General features: G+C 47.0%; 2 protein-coding genes across 2 annotated transcripts in view; one reads left to right on the forward strand and one right to left on the reverse strand.

Annotated features, from left to right (window-relative positions):
* Window positions 1-1995: 1995 nt before the first annotated feature.
* LOC110296051 (histone H3.3-like) lies at window positions 1996-2479 on the reverse strand. The gene has a single exon (XM_021164560.1). It carries the CDS (start codon window positions 2404-2406, stop codon window positions 1996-1998), a length of 411 nt encoding a protein of 136 aa, XP_021020219.1. The 5' UTR covers window positions 2407-2479.
* Window positions 2480-6409: 3930 nt separating this feature from the next.
* Window positions 6410-13235, forward strand: part of Cand2 (cullin associated and neddylation dissociated 2 (putative)) — a 29686-nt gene continuing 22860 nt past the window's right edge. The window contains exons 1-3 of the mRNA XM_021165450.1: window positions 6410-6517; window positions 11994-12137; window positions 12767-12921. Of these exons, the coding sequence (XP_021021109.1) occupies window positions 6450-6517; window positions 11994-12137; window positions 12767-12921 (367 nt within the window). The 5' untranslated portion in view covers window positions 6410-6449. The remainder of the gene's footprint in view (window positions 6518-11993; window positions 12138-12766; window positions 12922-13235) is intronic.

The following is a 13235-nucleotide window of genomic DNA, read 5'->3' on the forward strand; positions in this document are numbered from 1 at the left end:
GCTCTTACCCACTGAGCCATCTCACCAGCCCGCAAATTTCTTAAGAAACTCTATTTAAGCTGTGTTGGAAGTTCAATGGAGAGATTATCTGCAGCTTTTGGTAAAAACAAGATTCCTTCAAAATTAAGTGAAAAATAATGAACAAATTTTGAATAATTATTTCAGACAATAGGGAGGAAAAATCCCAGTCAATAAGCAAATGCAAAGAATTTTAAAGTTTAACATAATTTTAAAACCAGGGAATCATAAAAGGGCCTTGAGGTGGGATGGCTCAGCCTCTATTGAGGAAGAAGTGAGACCAGGTACCCCGTAGAGTCCTGGTAGATAGCATCAGCACCCATTGGACTGAGACCAAATCCACTATTCTGTTCTTGACCCTGAAGACATCTCTCAGATAGTCAAAACTGGAGGGGTCTGTTGTTGTTTTTTTTTTCCTTTTTATGTTTTGTTTTTCAGATACAGTTTTGCTATCTAGGCCTGCCTGAATGGGTCCTCATCATGTAGCCCGGGGTGGCTTCAAATCCACAGCAATCCCTCGGAATCTGTGTCCTGAGTATGGAATCAGAGGCCTGATCCAGCATGCAGGACAAATGTTTTAGGTGTCTACAAAAGTTGCTGTAAAGGAGGTGAGACAGCTCAGTGGGTAAAGATGCCTGATGCCAGGTCTGATGGCCTGAGTTTTATTCTCAGGACCCACAAGATGGAAGGAGAGAACTGACTCCTAAACACTACCCTTTGACCTCCTTACATGAACTATGACACATACATCCTTCCACGTGGTCCCCTGAACACAGATAGACAGACAGAGATAGATAGATAGATAGATAGATAGATAGATAGATAGATAGATAGATGTAATAAAGATCTAGAGTCATCTCACCTAGAAAATTAGTTTGTTTAATAAAAGCCTGAATATCTATGACTGCCATTGATAGCTCATCTGTAGGAAAAATAGAAAAACTTTAAAATATTTATTAGTAGAAAGTGTCTTAGGAATATGAGATGCAAAGTTCTATAAACCACAAAGACAAATGATTTAACCCACTAACCTCTTTCTCTACAGCATTCACTGGCTCACTAGGTCCTCTGACTGTATTTATCATTCACATTATTAACACACAATTCCTCTGGTTAATTACTGTTATCATTGGCAACAGCATTGCTTTGAAGTGCTGGGGATTAACCATTGGGCTACACATGTATGAAGGACATACTTCTATCATTGAGTACATATGCCCAGCCCTTTGTACAGTTTTCGTTTTATGATACAGTCTTACTAGGTTGTCCAGGCTGACCTTGAACTCATATACTGGACTTGCAGTCCAGGTAATACCTAAACTTGGAACCTTTCTGCTTCAGCCTTCCAAATTGCTAGAGTTACAAGCCTGTGCCAACAGGCCCAATTCCTGATTCATACAGAGGATGAAATGGGCACTGAAATGGAAAAATAATTTACTAGTGCCAAACCCAGTGCCACTTTGGAAAGTACTTTGCTTTTATATGATTTTTTTTTTTAAGATTTATTTACTATTATACATAAGTACACTGTAGCTGTCTTCAGATGCACCAGAAGAGGGCGTCAGATCTCATTACCGGTGGTTGTGAGCCACCATGTGGTTGCTGGGATTTGAACTCAGGACCTCTGGAAGAGCAGTCAATGCTCTTAACCGCTGAGCCATCTCTCCAGCCTGTCCAGAAAATTTTAACAGGTTTATTTATAATTGTTATAAAGTTGAACTGTTGAAATGTGTTCACTGAAACATTTTGCTCTCATTAACGCTTTACATCTTGCATTTATATTAAAAATTCACACACAAATGAACGTGGAGAAATGCCAATACCTGATTCTGTCTCCTATGTTTCCACTCACAATCATATACTTAGATACCTTTGACCCCATGGAAAAAATATCTAACATTCAGAACTACTGATAACAGGAAGAAGAGGAAAAACAAATTTTTTTGAGAATGAAATGTTTCCCCTCATAATGGACTCTTAAGCACGTTCTCTGAGTGTGCGGAGTGCTAGCTGGATATCTTTTGGCATAATTGTTACAGGTTTGGCATGGATAGCACACAGATTGGTATCTTCAAAAAGGCCAACCAGATAAGCCTCACTTGCCTCCTGCAAAGCACCAATAGTTGCACTCTGGAAGCGCAGATCTGTTTTGAAGTCCTGAGCAATTTCTTGCACCAGACGCTGAAAGGGGAGCTTGCGGATCAGAAGTTCAGGGGACTTCTGATAGCATCTGATTTCACGGAGTACCACAGTACCAGGCCTGTAACGATGAGGTTTCTTCACCCCTCCAGTAGAGGGCGCACTCTTGCGAGCGGCTTTTGTAGCCAGTTGTTTCCTGGGTGCTTTACCACCGGTGGATTTGCGAGCAGTCTGCTTTGTACGAGCCATGGTATGGACACCTCCTTACTTACCCCCCTTCTCCTTCGGCTGGAGCTCAGCAAGCCAGAGGCGGCGCTGGCGTTGAAGAGCGGCGGCCCAAAGCATCTTTGAATACACCATAGAACCTTGGTTATTAAGAAGGAGGAGGGCTCTCTGCTTCCTGTGCGTATGAAGTGTGGTCTCTTTGCTTCCTAACTGATAGACTCCTGCTGGCATGATGGACCGTAACCATTGTGGAACACATTCCTCAATGGCTAGCAAGTTCCTTCAGGTGCAGCTCGGGCTAGAAGCAGGCTGAGGACTGTATTCAGATTCCAGGGACCCCCATAGTCCTTGGGCTAGCAGACCTCTTTCAATAGCTCCTTCTTGTGCCTCAAAACTCTAGGCTCCACATGTGCCTTTTACCAGCAGGACGCTTGGAATCTTCAGGGTTGAGACATCAGGGGTGGAAGCACACCTGTTCACCTTCAAATTCTACAGCACTCATCATGGTGTCTTCACATAGGCAACAAAGAATGGAAAATAGTTCCAGGAGGATGAGTTTCTGACTTTCCCACAAGTCAAATTTAGTCACCTGCTATTGGATACAGTTTGATCCCCATAGTCTCCAGATGTAGGTTTAGTCCTGTGACCTCGATCTTTTTTTTTTTTTTTCCGGTTTTTCGAGACAGGGTTTCTCTGTGTAGCCCTGGCTGTCCTGGAACTCACTTTGTAGACCAGGCTGGACCTCGATCTTAATTAGGCCTCGGTTGCTGTGTTAAAACACCATGACCTAGACAACTAATAGAAGTAAGAGTTTATTAGGGTTTACCGTCCCAGAGGGACAAGAGTCCATCCTGGCTGGAAAGTGACAGCAAACGGCAGATCTGGCAAGAGGAGCAGGAAATTCGGCGGTCACATCTTTCAGAGAGACTATGCGCTGTCAAAGTCCACCCCTCCCGACATACTGTCTCCATCAAGGCTACACCTCCTAAACTTCCCCAAGCAGGTTACCAACTGAGGACCAAGTGTGGCCTCTCCTGAGGCCACGGGAGACATTTCTCATTCACAGCAGCACACTTAGTGGTATTTTATTTAGAACCCTTTTTGAGGTGTCACTCTCTTCTCTTGTCCTTGAAACCTAACTGACTTTGGAGGGCCCGGGCTGAATACTGGCTGTCCTTTTTGTCTCTTTATACTATTAAATAAATAAATAAATCCTAAGCATGGCTATTGAACACCCAGAAGTTCCATTAAAAACAGTCTTGAGCCAGTCAGTAGTGCCACATGTCTTTAATCCCAGCACTTGGGAGGCAGAGGTAGTGGATTTCTGAGTTCGAGGCCAGCCTGGTCTTCAGAGTGAGATCCAGGACAGCTGAGGCTACACAGAGAAACCCTGTCTCTCAAAAAAAAAAAAAAAACCAAAAAAACAAAAAAACAAAACAAAAAAAAAAAAAAAAAAAAAAAAACCAAAAAAACAAAAAAAAAAAAAAAAAAAAAAAAAAAAACGTCCAAAATCCTGGGCGTGATGGCACACGCCTTTAATCCCAGCACTTGGGAGGCAGAGGCAGGTGGATTTCTGAGTTCAAGGCCAGCCTGGTCTACAAAGTGAGTTCCAGGACAGCCAGGGCGATACAGAGAAACCCTGTCTCGAAAAAAACAAAAACCAACCCCCCAAAAAACCCAAAACAAACAAACAAACAAACAGCAACAGTCTCTAAGGAAGAATGATGATGGAAATTTAAATTTTGTAACACATAAAAACACATAAAATGAATAGATTTTACTGTTGGGTGGTGGTGTTGCATACTTTTAAGCCCTGCACTCAGGAGGCAGGGGCAGGGGCAGGGGCAGAGGCAGACAGATCTCTGAGTTTGACTCCAGCCTAGCCTACAGAGTAAGTACAGGACAGCCAAGGCTATACAGAGAAACCCTGTCTTGAGAAACCAAAATTAAATAGTTAATTAATAATGGAGTAGAAAGATGGCTCAGTGGTTTAGAGCATTTGTTATTCTTTTTTTAAAGATTTATTTGTTAATTTTATGTATGAAAGTACACTGTAGCTGTACAGATGGCTGTGAGCCTTCATGTGGTTGTTGGGAAGAGAATTTTAGGACCTCTGCTCACACCCACACTGGTCAACCCCACTTGCTCAGGCCCAAAGATTTATTTATTATTATATATGAGTACACTGTAGCTGACTTCAAACACACCAGAGGAGGGCGTCAGATTTCGTTATGGGTGGTTGTGAGCCACCATGTGGTTGCTGGGATTTGAACTCAGGACCTTCAGAAGAACAGTCAGTGCTCTTATCCACTGAGCCATCTCGCCAGCCCTGAGCACTTGTTACTCTTGCAGAGGACCTGGGTTCAATTCTCAGCACCCACATGGTGGTTCACAACCATCTATAATGCTATTTCCAGGGGATCTGACGCCCTCTTCTGGCCTCTTTGGGTACTGTATGTACATGGTGCACAGACATACATGCAAGCAAAAACATTCATATACATAAAACAAGACAAACCTTTAAATTACTTTTAAAAGTTTGATTGATTAATCCCAACACTCAGGAGGCAGAGGCAGGCAGATTTCTGAGTTCCAGGCCAGCCTGGTCTACAAAGTGAGTTCCAGGACAGCCAGGGTTATACAGAGAAACCCTGTCTCGAAAAACCAAAAAAAAAAAAAAAAAAAGTTTGATTGAAATACAGTAAGATGATGCACTCTACAGTTAGAAAACACATGCTTTCGTCCAACACATGATGGCTTCCAGAATCCCACCAAGTGTTCAAGGAATAGGATCTGAAACTCTGAACTGTAAACAGGGTTTACCAGAGGAGTGAAATAGCACCCTTTACCCAAATCAGTCTATTGTTATAAAAAGTGAAAAAGGGGGCTGGAGAGATGGCTCAGTAGTTAAAACCATTAAGTGCTCTTGCACAGGTCCTGGGGTCCCAGTATGCATGTGACAGCTCACAACAGTGGGTAACTACAGTTTCTTGGATTCTATTGCCCTCTTCTGTCCTCCATGGGTACTACAATATATATATATATATATATATATATATATATTAGTGTATATATATTGTGTATATACACACATACACACACACACACACATACATATACATATGTTCCAGGACAGTTCCAGGACAGCCAAGGCTCTACAGAGAAACCCTGTCTCAACAAAACAAAACAAACAAACAAATACACAAACAAAAAAGATAAAACTTTCTTAACTAGGGGTCGTGGTGAATGCCTTTAATCTCAATGCCTGGGAGAAAGAGGCAGGCAGATCTCTGAGTTTGAGGCTAGCCTGGTCTACAAAGTGAGTTTCAGGACAGCAAGTACTATACAGAGAAACCTTGGCTCAAAACAAAACAAAACAAAACAAAAAAAAAACCAAAAAAACCCCAAAACTACAAAAACAAACAAAACAAAACAAAAGATAAACGTTTCTTTTATTCCTTTGAGTAACTAAAAATAGCCAGCTTAGGTTGTGTGACTCCCCCTAGGCCACCAAGCTAGGTAGCAGAGATTTGAAGCCACACTTCCTTTCCAGTTTAAAGAGTCCTCCTAAAGATCTACGCGCGCGCGCGCACACACACACACACACACACACACACACACACACACAGAGCTCCTAACTGGGGAAAACTGTGATCAACTTCAGGGAACCGCTATTGCTCTCGGCTTTGGGAACCTGAACCTGAAGTCCATCCTTAATTCATGTCAGGTTCTTTGGGCTGTGTGGAACCTGGTAGAATCTGGAACTGCCATCCCATGTCCCTGTTTGCATGAGTGCCATTGAGAGAGCAAAGTCAAGGGGTCTTCAAGGCACAATCGGGAGAAGGTGTTGTCAGTGCCTGGTCACCGGTGAGCTGCTGGTGTCTGGAGTGTGCAAGCCCATGCTGAGCAGAGCTGGCCAGGAGAGGGGGCCAGGCCCGTTACTCTCGGGACAGGAGGGGTGAGGGAGAGCGAAGGGGCGTGGCCGGTGGGGGAGGGGGCGTGGGGGAGGGGAGGGGAGGCCGCGCCGCCATATTCGATTCGACCCGCAACCCCGCGGCGCAGCCAGCATGAGTACCGGTGCCTTCTACATCTCCAGCCTGCTGGAGAAGATGACGTCCAGCGACAAAGACTTCAGGTGCGCCCTGTGGCGGCTCGGGACTCGTTTTCAGGGCTCTCAGCCTGTCCCGGCCGCCCCTCTGCTCCCCTGCCCCCTCTGCGGACCCCTGTGGGAGCCCCCGGCCTCTTCGCCTGGGCCTGGCTGGGCCTGCAGCCCCGCCCCCAGCCTCTTCCCGCCTTTGCTGTGCTGGCCTCTCAAGTCCCCAACACTGGGCGCCCCCCAGGCTCTCTAATGAAGTCCCCGTTGGCCTCTCTTTGGAACCCAGTGCAGTCCTCTTCTGACCCTCATTGAAACGGGCCGCTTCCCTGCACAACCTCCATCCAAGGCTATCTTCTGTGTGACCCACACTTCTGCACGGTCTCTAGGTTACCCCATCCCCCGCGTCCTGTACCCCTGCCGGGTCTCCTAACCCTAACTTTACTTTCTTTCATCTCTTTCTTTTCATCCCGTGCCTTTTCTCCCTGGCCCCTCATCACCACCCCATCTTCCTCATCCCCTCCTCTCCCAAGATGGTTTAGAGCAGGAAGCAAAGGTTGGGGTGAGGGCTATCTCTCTCCCCCATTCTTTTTCTCCTATCCTCCTCTCCAAACACCACAGAAACACGGGAACAGAGTTGGCAGGGATGGGAATATCTGGTGCAGCCCCTCATCTTACAGGGGAAACTGAGGTTCAGTGACAAAAAGGGGTTGTTACCCAGTTGTGGACCCTCAAGTCGACAGGACACTGCACCAATCTGAGTCTTCTGTCACAGTAGTTATCCCTCCGTTTACAAACAGGGAACCTGAAGGGCCTGGATACAATGCTAACGGTAGGGCCAAGCAGAGTTGGAGGTGTCGGTGGGATTCCCAATCTAGCCAGTCCGGAGGGGCCAGAAGTCTATTTGTGTGGTCTGACCTCTTCCGTGTCCTGTAAATACAGTCCTCAAAAATCTCTGTGCAGCCCCAAGCCCCCAGTGGTAGTAGGGCTGCGGATCCTTTGCCCTGGCTTCAGATCTCAGCAGCCATCACTAACTAGATCTGTAAGTGATGGGCAAAGTGCTCCACCCCCTCTGAGCCTTAGCTTAGCTGTTTGTGCTTTAGGTAGCAGGTAAGTGCTTTGTGAATGGTTGTCCTGACTCTGTGCAGGGAAACGGGGCAGGTCCTGGAAGACTGTTCTTTGGGCCCAGGTTCTTTCTGTTCTCCAGAATTCTGGAGGGGGCTTTGACTTACTCAAAATCACGTGGCCTTCCAGAGCTGAGGGAATGACTCCTGGGCCTATCAGGGAGTTAGCCCTATCACCCAGGGCCTGAGAAGCCCTTTAAATCTGTCCCTGCCAGCAGCGTTGAGGACATCTAAAACCACCCTGAGCATATGAGAATGGTTTCTATTTTTAAAAGTCTGAATACCAAGAGCCTGAGCCTCCCCCCTCCCCTCCCCACCAGCTGTCCAGGCACCATGTGTCCCAGTGTCCTATGGTGCTGCCTCTCAACATGACAGGAGACCACGGCTTATGGTTCCCAGCGGGGAGTGTCTGACTGGGGTTCCAGACAAGGGACAGCCAGCCCTGGTTCTCAGTTTTATTTGGGGATCAGCAATGCTGTTTGAGGATTCAGGTGACCTAGCTCAAACGCTGGTGTGTCATAACCTCTCTGAGCCTGCTTGTCTCAGATTGACCTATTAAAACCCTCATGGATGCTGTGGGAGAGGGGCAAAGACAATTTCTGTTTTATTCATGGAAAAACCGAGGCTCGGGGTTAAGGAGGCAGCTGGCCAAATTTTACCTCACTGATAAGACAAGACAAGTATGTTTACTTAAAGCCTCGCTCCGCTTTGGAGCTCTTGCTTGTCAAATTATTATCACCACCACCCCAGCACCATGACATTTCCTCTGAGAGTGGTGTCTGCAGACCTGAGGTGTTTGGAATGCTGCGGTTTATTTGTGAATGTTGATTTCTGGGTTTGGGTTTCCACGAGGCTGCTTGGCTCTAAGCCAGTGGTTCTCAACCTTCCTAATACTGCACACCTTTAATACAGTTCCTTGTGTTGTGGTGACCTCCAGCCATGAAATGAATTGGTTGCTACTTCATAACTACAATTTTGCTATTGTTAGGAATGGTAATGTAAATATTTGATGCAGGATATCTAATGTGTGACACACACACACACACCCTCCCTCCAAAAAGGGGCCTCGATCCACACCTTTGCTCAAGGTCTGTTGAACACAAACTCTCCTGCCCTCACCCTGCTCCTTGTCAAACCTGTTCCTTGCTGAGCTTGGAGTATCAGATGTGAGCCTCCTGAGCAAGGGTATGTGTGCACGCACATGTGTTTATGTGTGTGCAAGATGTATGTGCGTGTATTTATATATGTATGTATGTTTGTGTGTACATGTGTGGAAGTATATGTATTCATATATGTGTGTATGTGCATGGCCTCTTCGGGCGTAGTGGCACACGCTTTTAAGCCTCCACGGCCTCTGTCTCAGTTCCAGGCTTTCAGTGATAGACTGTGTCTTAGTCAGCGTTTCTATTCCTGCACAAACATCATGACCAAGAAGCAAGTTGGGGAGGAAAGGGTTTATTCAGCTTACACTTCCATACTGCTGTTCATCACCCAAGGAAGTCAGGACTGGAACTCAAGCAGGTCAGGGAGCAGGAGCTGGTGCAGAGGCCATGGAGGGATGTTCTTTACTGGCTTGCTTCCCCTGGCTTGCTCAGCCTACTCTCTTATAGAACCAAGACTACCAGCCCAGAGATGGTCCCACCCACAAGGGGCCTTTCCCCCTTGATCACTAATTGAGAAAATGCCTTACAGTTGGATCTCATGGAGGCATTTCCTCAACTGAAGCTCCTTTCTCTGTGATAACTCCAGCTGTGTCAAGTTGACACAAAACTAGCCAGTACAGACTGTGATGTGAAAGTGTAAGCTGACATAAACCCTTTCCTTCCTAAGTTGCTTTGGTCATGATCTTTATCATAGCAGAAGAAACCTTAACTGAGACAGTGAGAGCATGGGAGTTTGGCAGGCCCATTGGGGCCCCATGCAGCAGAAGTTCAGCAAGGTCCAAAAGCAAACATCCTTTATCCTGAAGTGCCTGGGTGGTAGATGGGATAGCAATAGGTACCTTCCTCTCTTTCAGCTCAGCTTCCTGCCTTTTCTCAGCAGCTTCAGGCTGATCCAGCTGTTAAAATTAAGAAATGGTGGAACGGACAGGGTCCCTCCAGGTTCTGTGGGCCGCCATGATATCAAACAGCAGACCTGAGCCAGCAATGTAAGGGCTGGGACCCCACTCTAGTGGTGACAGACCGGAAGCAGGCTTTCTGTGGACTCCTCTTTGTAGCATCTCTTCTGCTCTGGCTCATTTCCACTCAAGACCCCGTTCCTGTGTGAGCAGGAGCTAGTACTCATGGTGGCCTGTGGGAGCCAGTACCCTGAGAAGTCTTCTGCAGTTAGTGCACTAGGTAGAGACCCAAGTCATATTTAGATCTTCTGTTTCTAGGAGTTAGAAGAATACTTTAATGCTGTTCAGATATTGATGAGTAATTTACCCAGGGGAAAACATGTTTGTAAGCTGCACACAGCTGAGGGCAGCCAGCTATGTCCTCTGCTCTGCCCTCTTCATTTTAGCAGGAATGATGCCTCATGAGGCCCCTTCATTCCATTCTCTGTTGCCTTCTGACTTGAACTCCCAGGGTAAGCCAGATGCTCAGGACAGCAGCAGCCCCCCCCCCCCCCCCCCCCAGGAGTATTGGCTTAGATTTTTCAAAACCTACTTTAGTAAGGGTTATTAAATACTTCAATCTCCCTCTAGCCCCAACTTAACTGTTTTTGTACATTAGTCTTACCTTCTGTAAACTGTTATAGCATAATAGCTTGAGGCCCTTCCCCCCCCCCCCCCCCNCCCCCCCCCGAGACAGGGTTTCTCTGTATAGCCCTGACTGTCCTGGAACTCACTTTGTAGACCAGGCTGGCTTGGAACTCAGAAATCCACCTGCCTCTGCCTCCAGAGTTCTGGGATTAAAGGCGTGCACCACCACACCCGGCAGCAGCAGGCCTTTTTAAGAAGGCCTCAAGGCCTCATCTGCCTGGGATGGGTGAAGCCCAGTCCTATAACTAAGAGAGTATTGGTCAACTGTTAGCTCTGGTCTCCAAAATATGCATGTTTTTAGAAGTGTTCATGACCAGTCAGGCATAGTGACCTGTGACTTTAATTCCAGCACATCGGAGGCAGAGGCAAGGGGATTTCTATGAGTTTGAGTCTAGCCTGGCTTGCAGAGTGAGTTCCAGGCCAGCCTACATAGTGAAACCTGTCTCAAAAACAAAACAAAACAAACAAAAACCCAAACAAATAAATAACCAGATTTGTGTCCCTGAACACCACCTAAGGACTTGGAAATATATGTTCCTAGATCAAAGCCTCTATTCATGGTCTGAGAAGCTGGGCTGGTCCTAGCTGTGATGAACAAGTCCCTTGGATGAGGGGCACAAATTCAGATACTTGCTAAGGGCAGGTGTCTGAACAAGGTGTATCTCTGCATCTAGAGGTGCTTCTGCTCCACAACTGACTGCCATAAAGCTGTTACTGTAAAATGTGAAGGACACATGACAATAACTGGTTATGTGTTGTGGATCCCACAACCCTATAATCAAAGCCTAATTCAGTTTCCCCCTCAATTTAAAAAGATATTTTAAGAAGATTTATTTATTTTTATTTTCTGTGTAGTAGTGCCTATACCATACATCCAGTGTACCTGGAGGCCAGAAGAGAAGATCAGGATCCTGGAACTAGAGTTACAGGTGGTTGCAAGTCACCTTGTGCGGGTGCTGAGCACCAAACCCAGGTTCTCTGCAAGAGCATTATGTGTCTGGTTTCTGTTTGGTTTTGCTTTTGGCTTTTGAGATAGGATTCCTCTGTATAGCCCTGGCTGTCCTGGAACTCAGTGTGTAGACCAGGCTGGCCTCTAACCTGGAGATCTGCCTGCCTCTGCCTCCCAAATGCTAGGATTAAAGGTGTGTACCACCACTGCCTGGCAGGCAAGTGACTTACACGAATTCCAGCTTTTGAAGTGGCAGTGGCAGGAGCCCCCAGTCCCCAGACCATGGGCTTCCAGCCCAGTGGTTCTCCAAGTGGGTCGTGATCCCTTTGGGGGTCACTATCAAATATCCTGCATGCCAGATATTACATTATGATTCATAATAGTAGCAACATTACAGTTATGAAGTTATGAAATAGTTTTATGGTTGGAGGTCACCATAACTTGACGAACCTATTATGTTAAAGGGTTGCAGCACTAGGAAGGTTAGAGAATGATTTAGCCAGTCCTCCTGTTTCAGTGTCCCACCTTGTGGCAGCTCACCTAGTTGAGGTGGCTCAGCCCTGCCCACAGTCCTGATTACCCACCTGCCTTTGAACCCTTGCACTGAGATTTATTTCTGGGGAATCTGAGAGAGTACACCAAATTATCAGGGCCTTGAAGCTGCTGGACAGCCCTCTTTTTCCCCTGCCCCTACACCAGGTTCATGGCTACCAGTGACCTGATGTCAGAGTTGCAGAAAGACTCCATCCAGCTGGATGAGGACAGCGAGCGTAAGGTGGTGAGGACGCTCCTGCGGCTCCTGGAGGACAGGAGTGGTGAGGTGCAGAACCTGGCTGTCAAGTGGTGAGTGGAGTGGGGGTGACTTGGGGGAGGGCCACTGCCCCTAGGATGCAGCCTGTGAGAATCATCAGGCCGTTCTTGGGCCCATAGCAGGGTCAGATGGTGGCTTAAGCATCATTCCTCAGAGGTTGACCCTATGCCAAGAGTTCAAATCTAAGTTTGTAGGAGGTGATCTAGGGAATAGGAAGGGAAATAGGGAAGAGGAGATGGGAGGGAGTTAGTTCTGTGACCCTGAGAGGTCCCTAAGTAATGATCTGAACCAGGCTTTGAGAAATGAGGCTCCAGATCTCAGGTTGATGACCAGCATCAGAAAGTGGGAACCAGTTAGATGTGCATTGGAAGGCCCCACCTATACCCTCTGGGGTGGCTCAGCAACTGTTTAGTAGTCCCCTGGGAGATGTGGCACCAGCTCGGGTGTGAGGACCCTTGCTTTGGGGCTCTGTGGGACCCCAGGATAAGATGCAAATCACAAACTTGGGGATGAACCGCATTCCTAGCAAGAAAGGGTTTCCTGTTGAGCTGAGGTCTTTCCTCAGTATGTGTGTCCCCAAAAGATTGAGAGGAACGCAGCAGGCAGCCTGGCTTAAGGCATGTCTGCAGTGTTTGGACCCTTTTCCCTTCCTCTGTCTCAGCCTGGGTCCCCTGGTGGGCAAGGTGAAGGAGTACCAAGTGGAGAACATTGTGGACACCCTCTGTGCCAATATGCGGTCAGACAAGGAGCAGCTCCGGGACATCGCTGGCATTGGCCTGAAGACGGTGCTTTCAGAGCTGCCTCCTGCTGCCACAGGTACCCAGGCCTGGTGCTGCTCCTCAGCCCACCAATGTCTCAGATACTGAGGCGACTCCTCTCTGGGATGCCCACACCACATCACAGTGTGCCTTCTGTGTGTGTGTTTCCCCTCACCCAGTGCTTATGCCTATATTAAGTATCTTTAATAAGTAGTGGCATAGCATCCTGGAGGTAGAGGCAATGCATCAGTATGAGTTTGAGGTCAGCCTGATCTACATAGATCCAGGACAGCCAGCGCTATATAGTGAGACCTTGTCTCAAATTTAAAAAGAGAGAGGGCTCAGCAAAATAAAAAGACCTACTTGGGTCCC

The sequence above is a fragment of the Mus caroli genome, chromosome 6 (assembly GCF_900094665.2).
Source record: "Mus caroli chromosome 6, CAROLI_EIJ_v1.1, whole genome shotgun sequence".
In the NCBI taxonomy this organism is placed as follows: domain Eukaryota; kingdom Metazoa; phylum Chordata; class Mammalia; order Rodentia; family Muridae; genus Mus; species Mus caroli.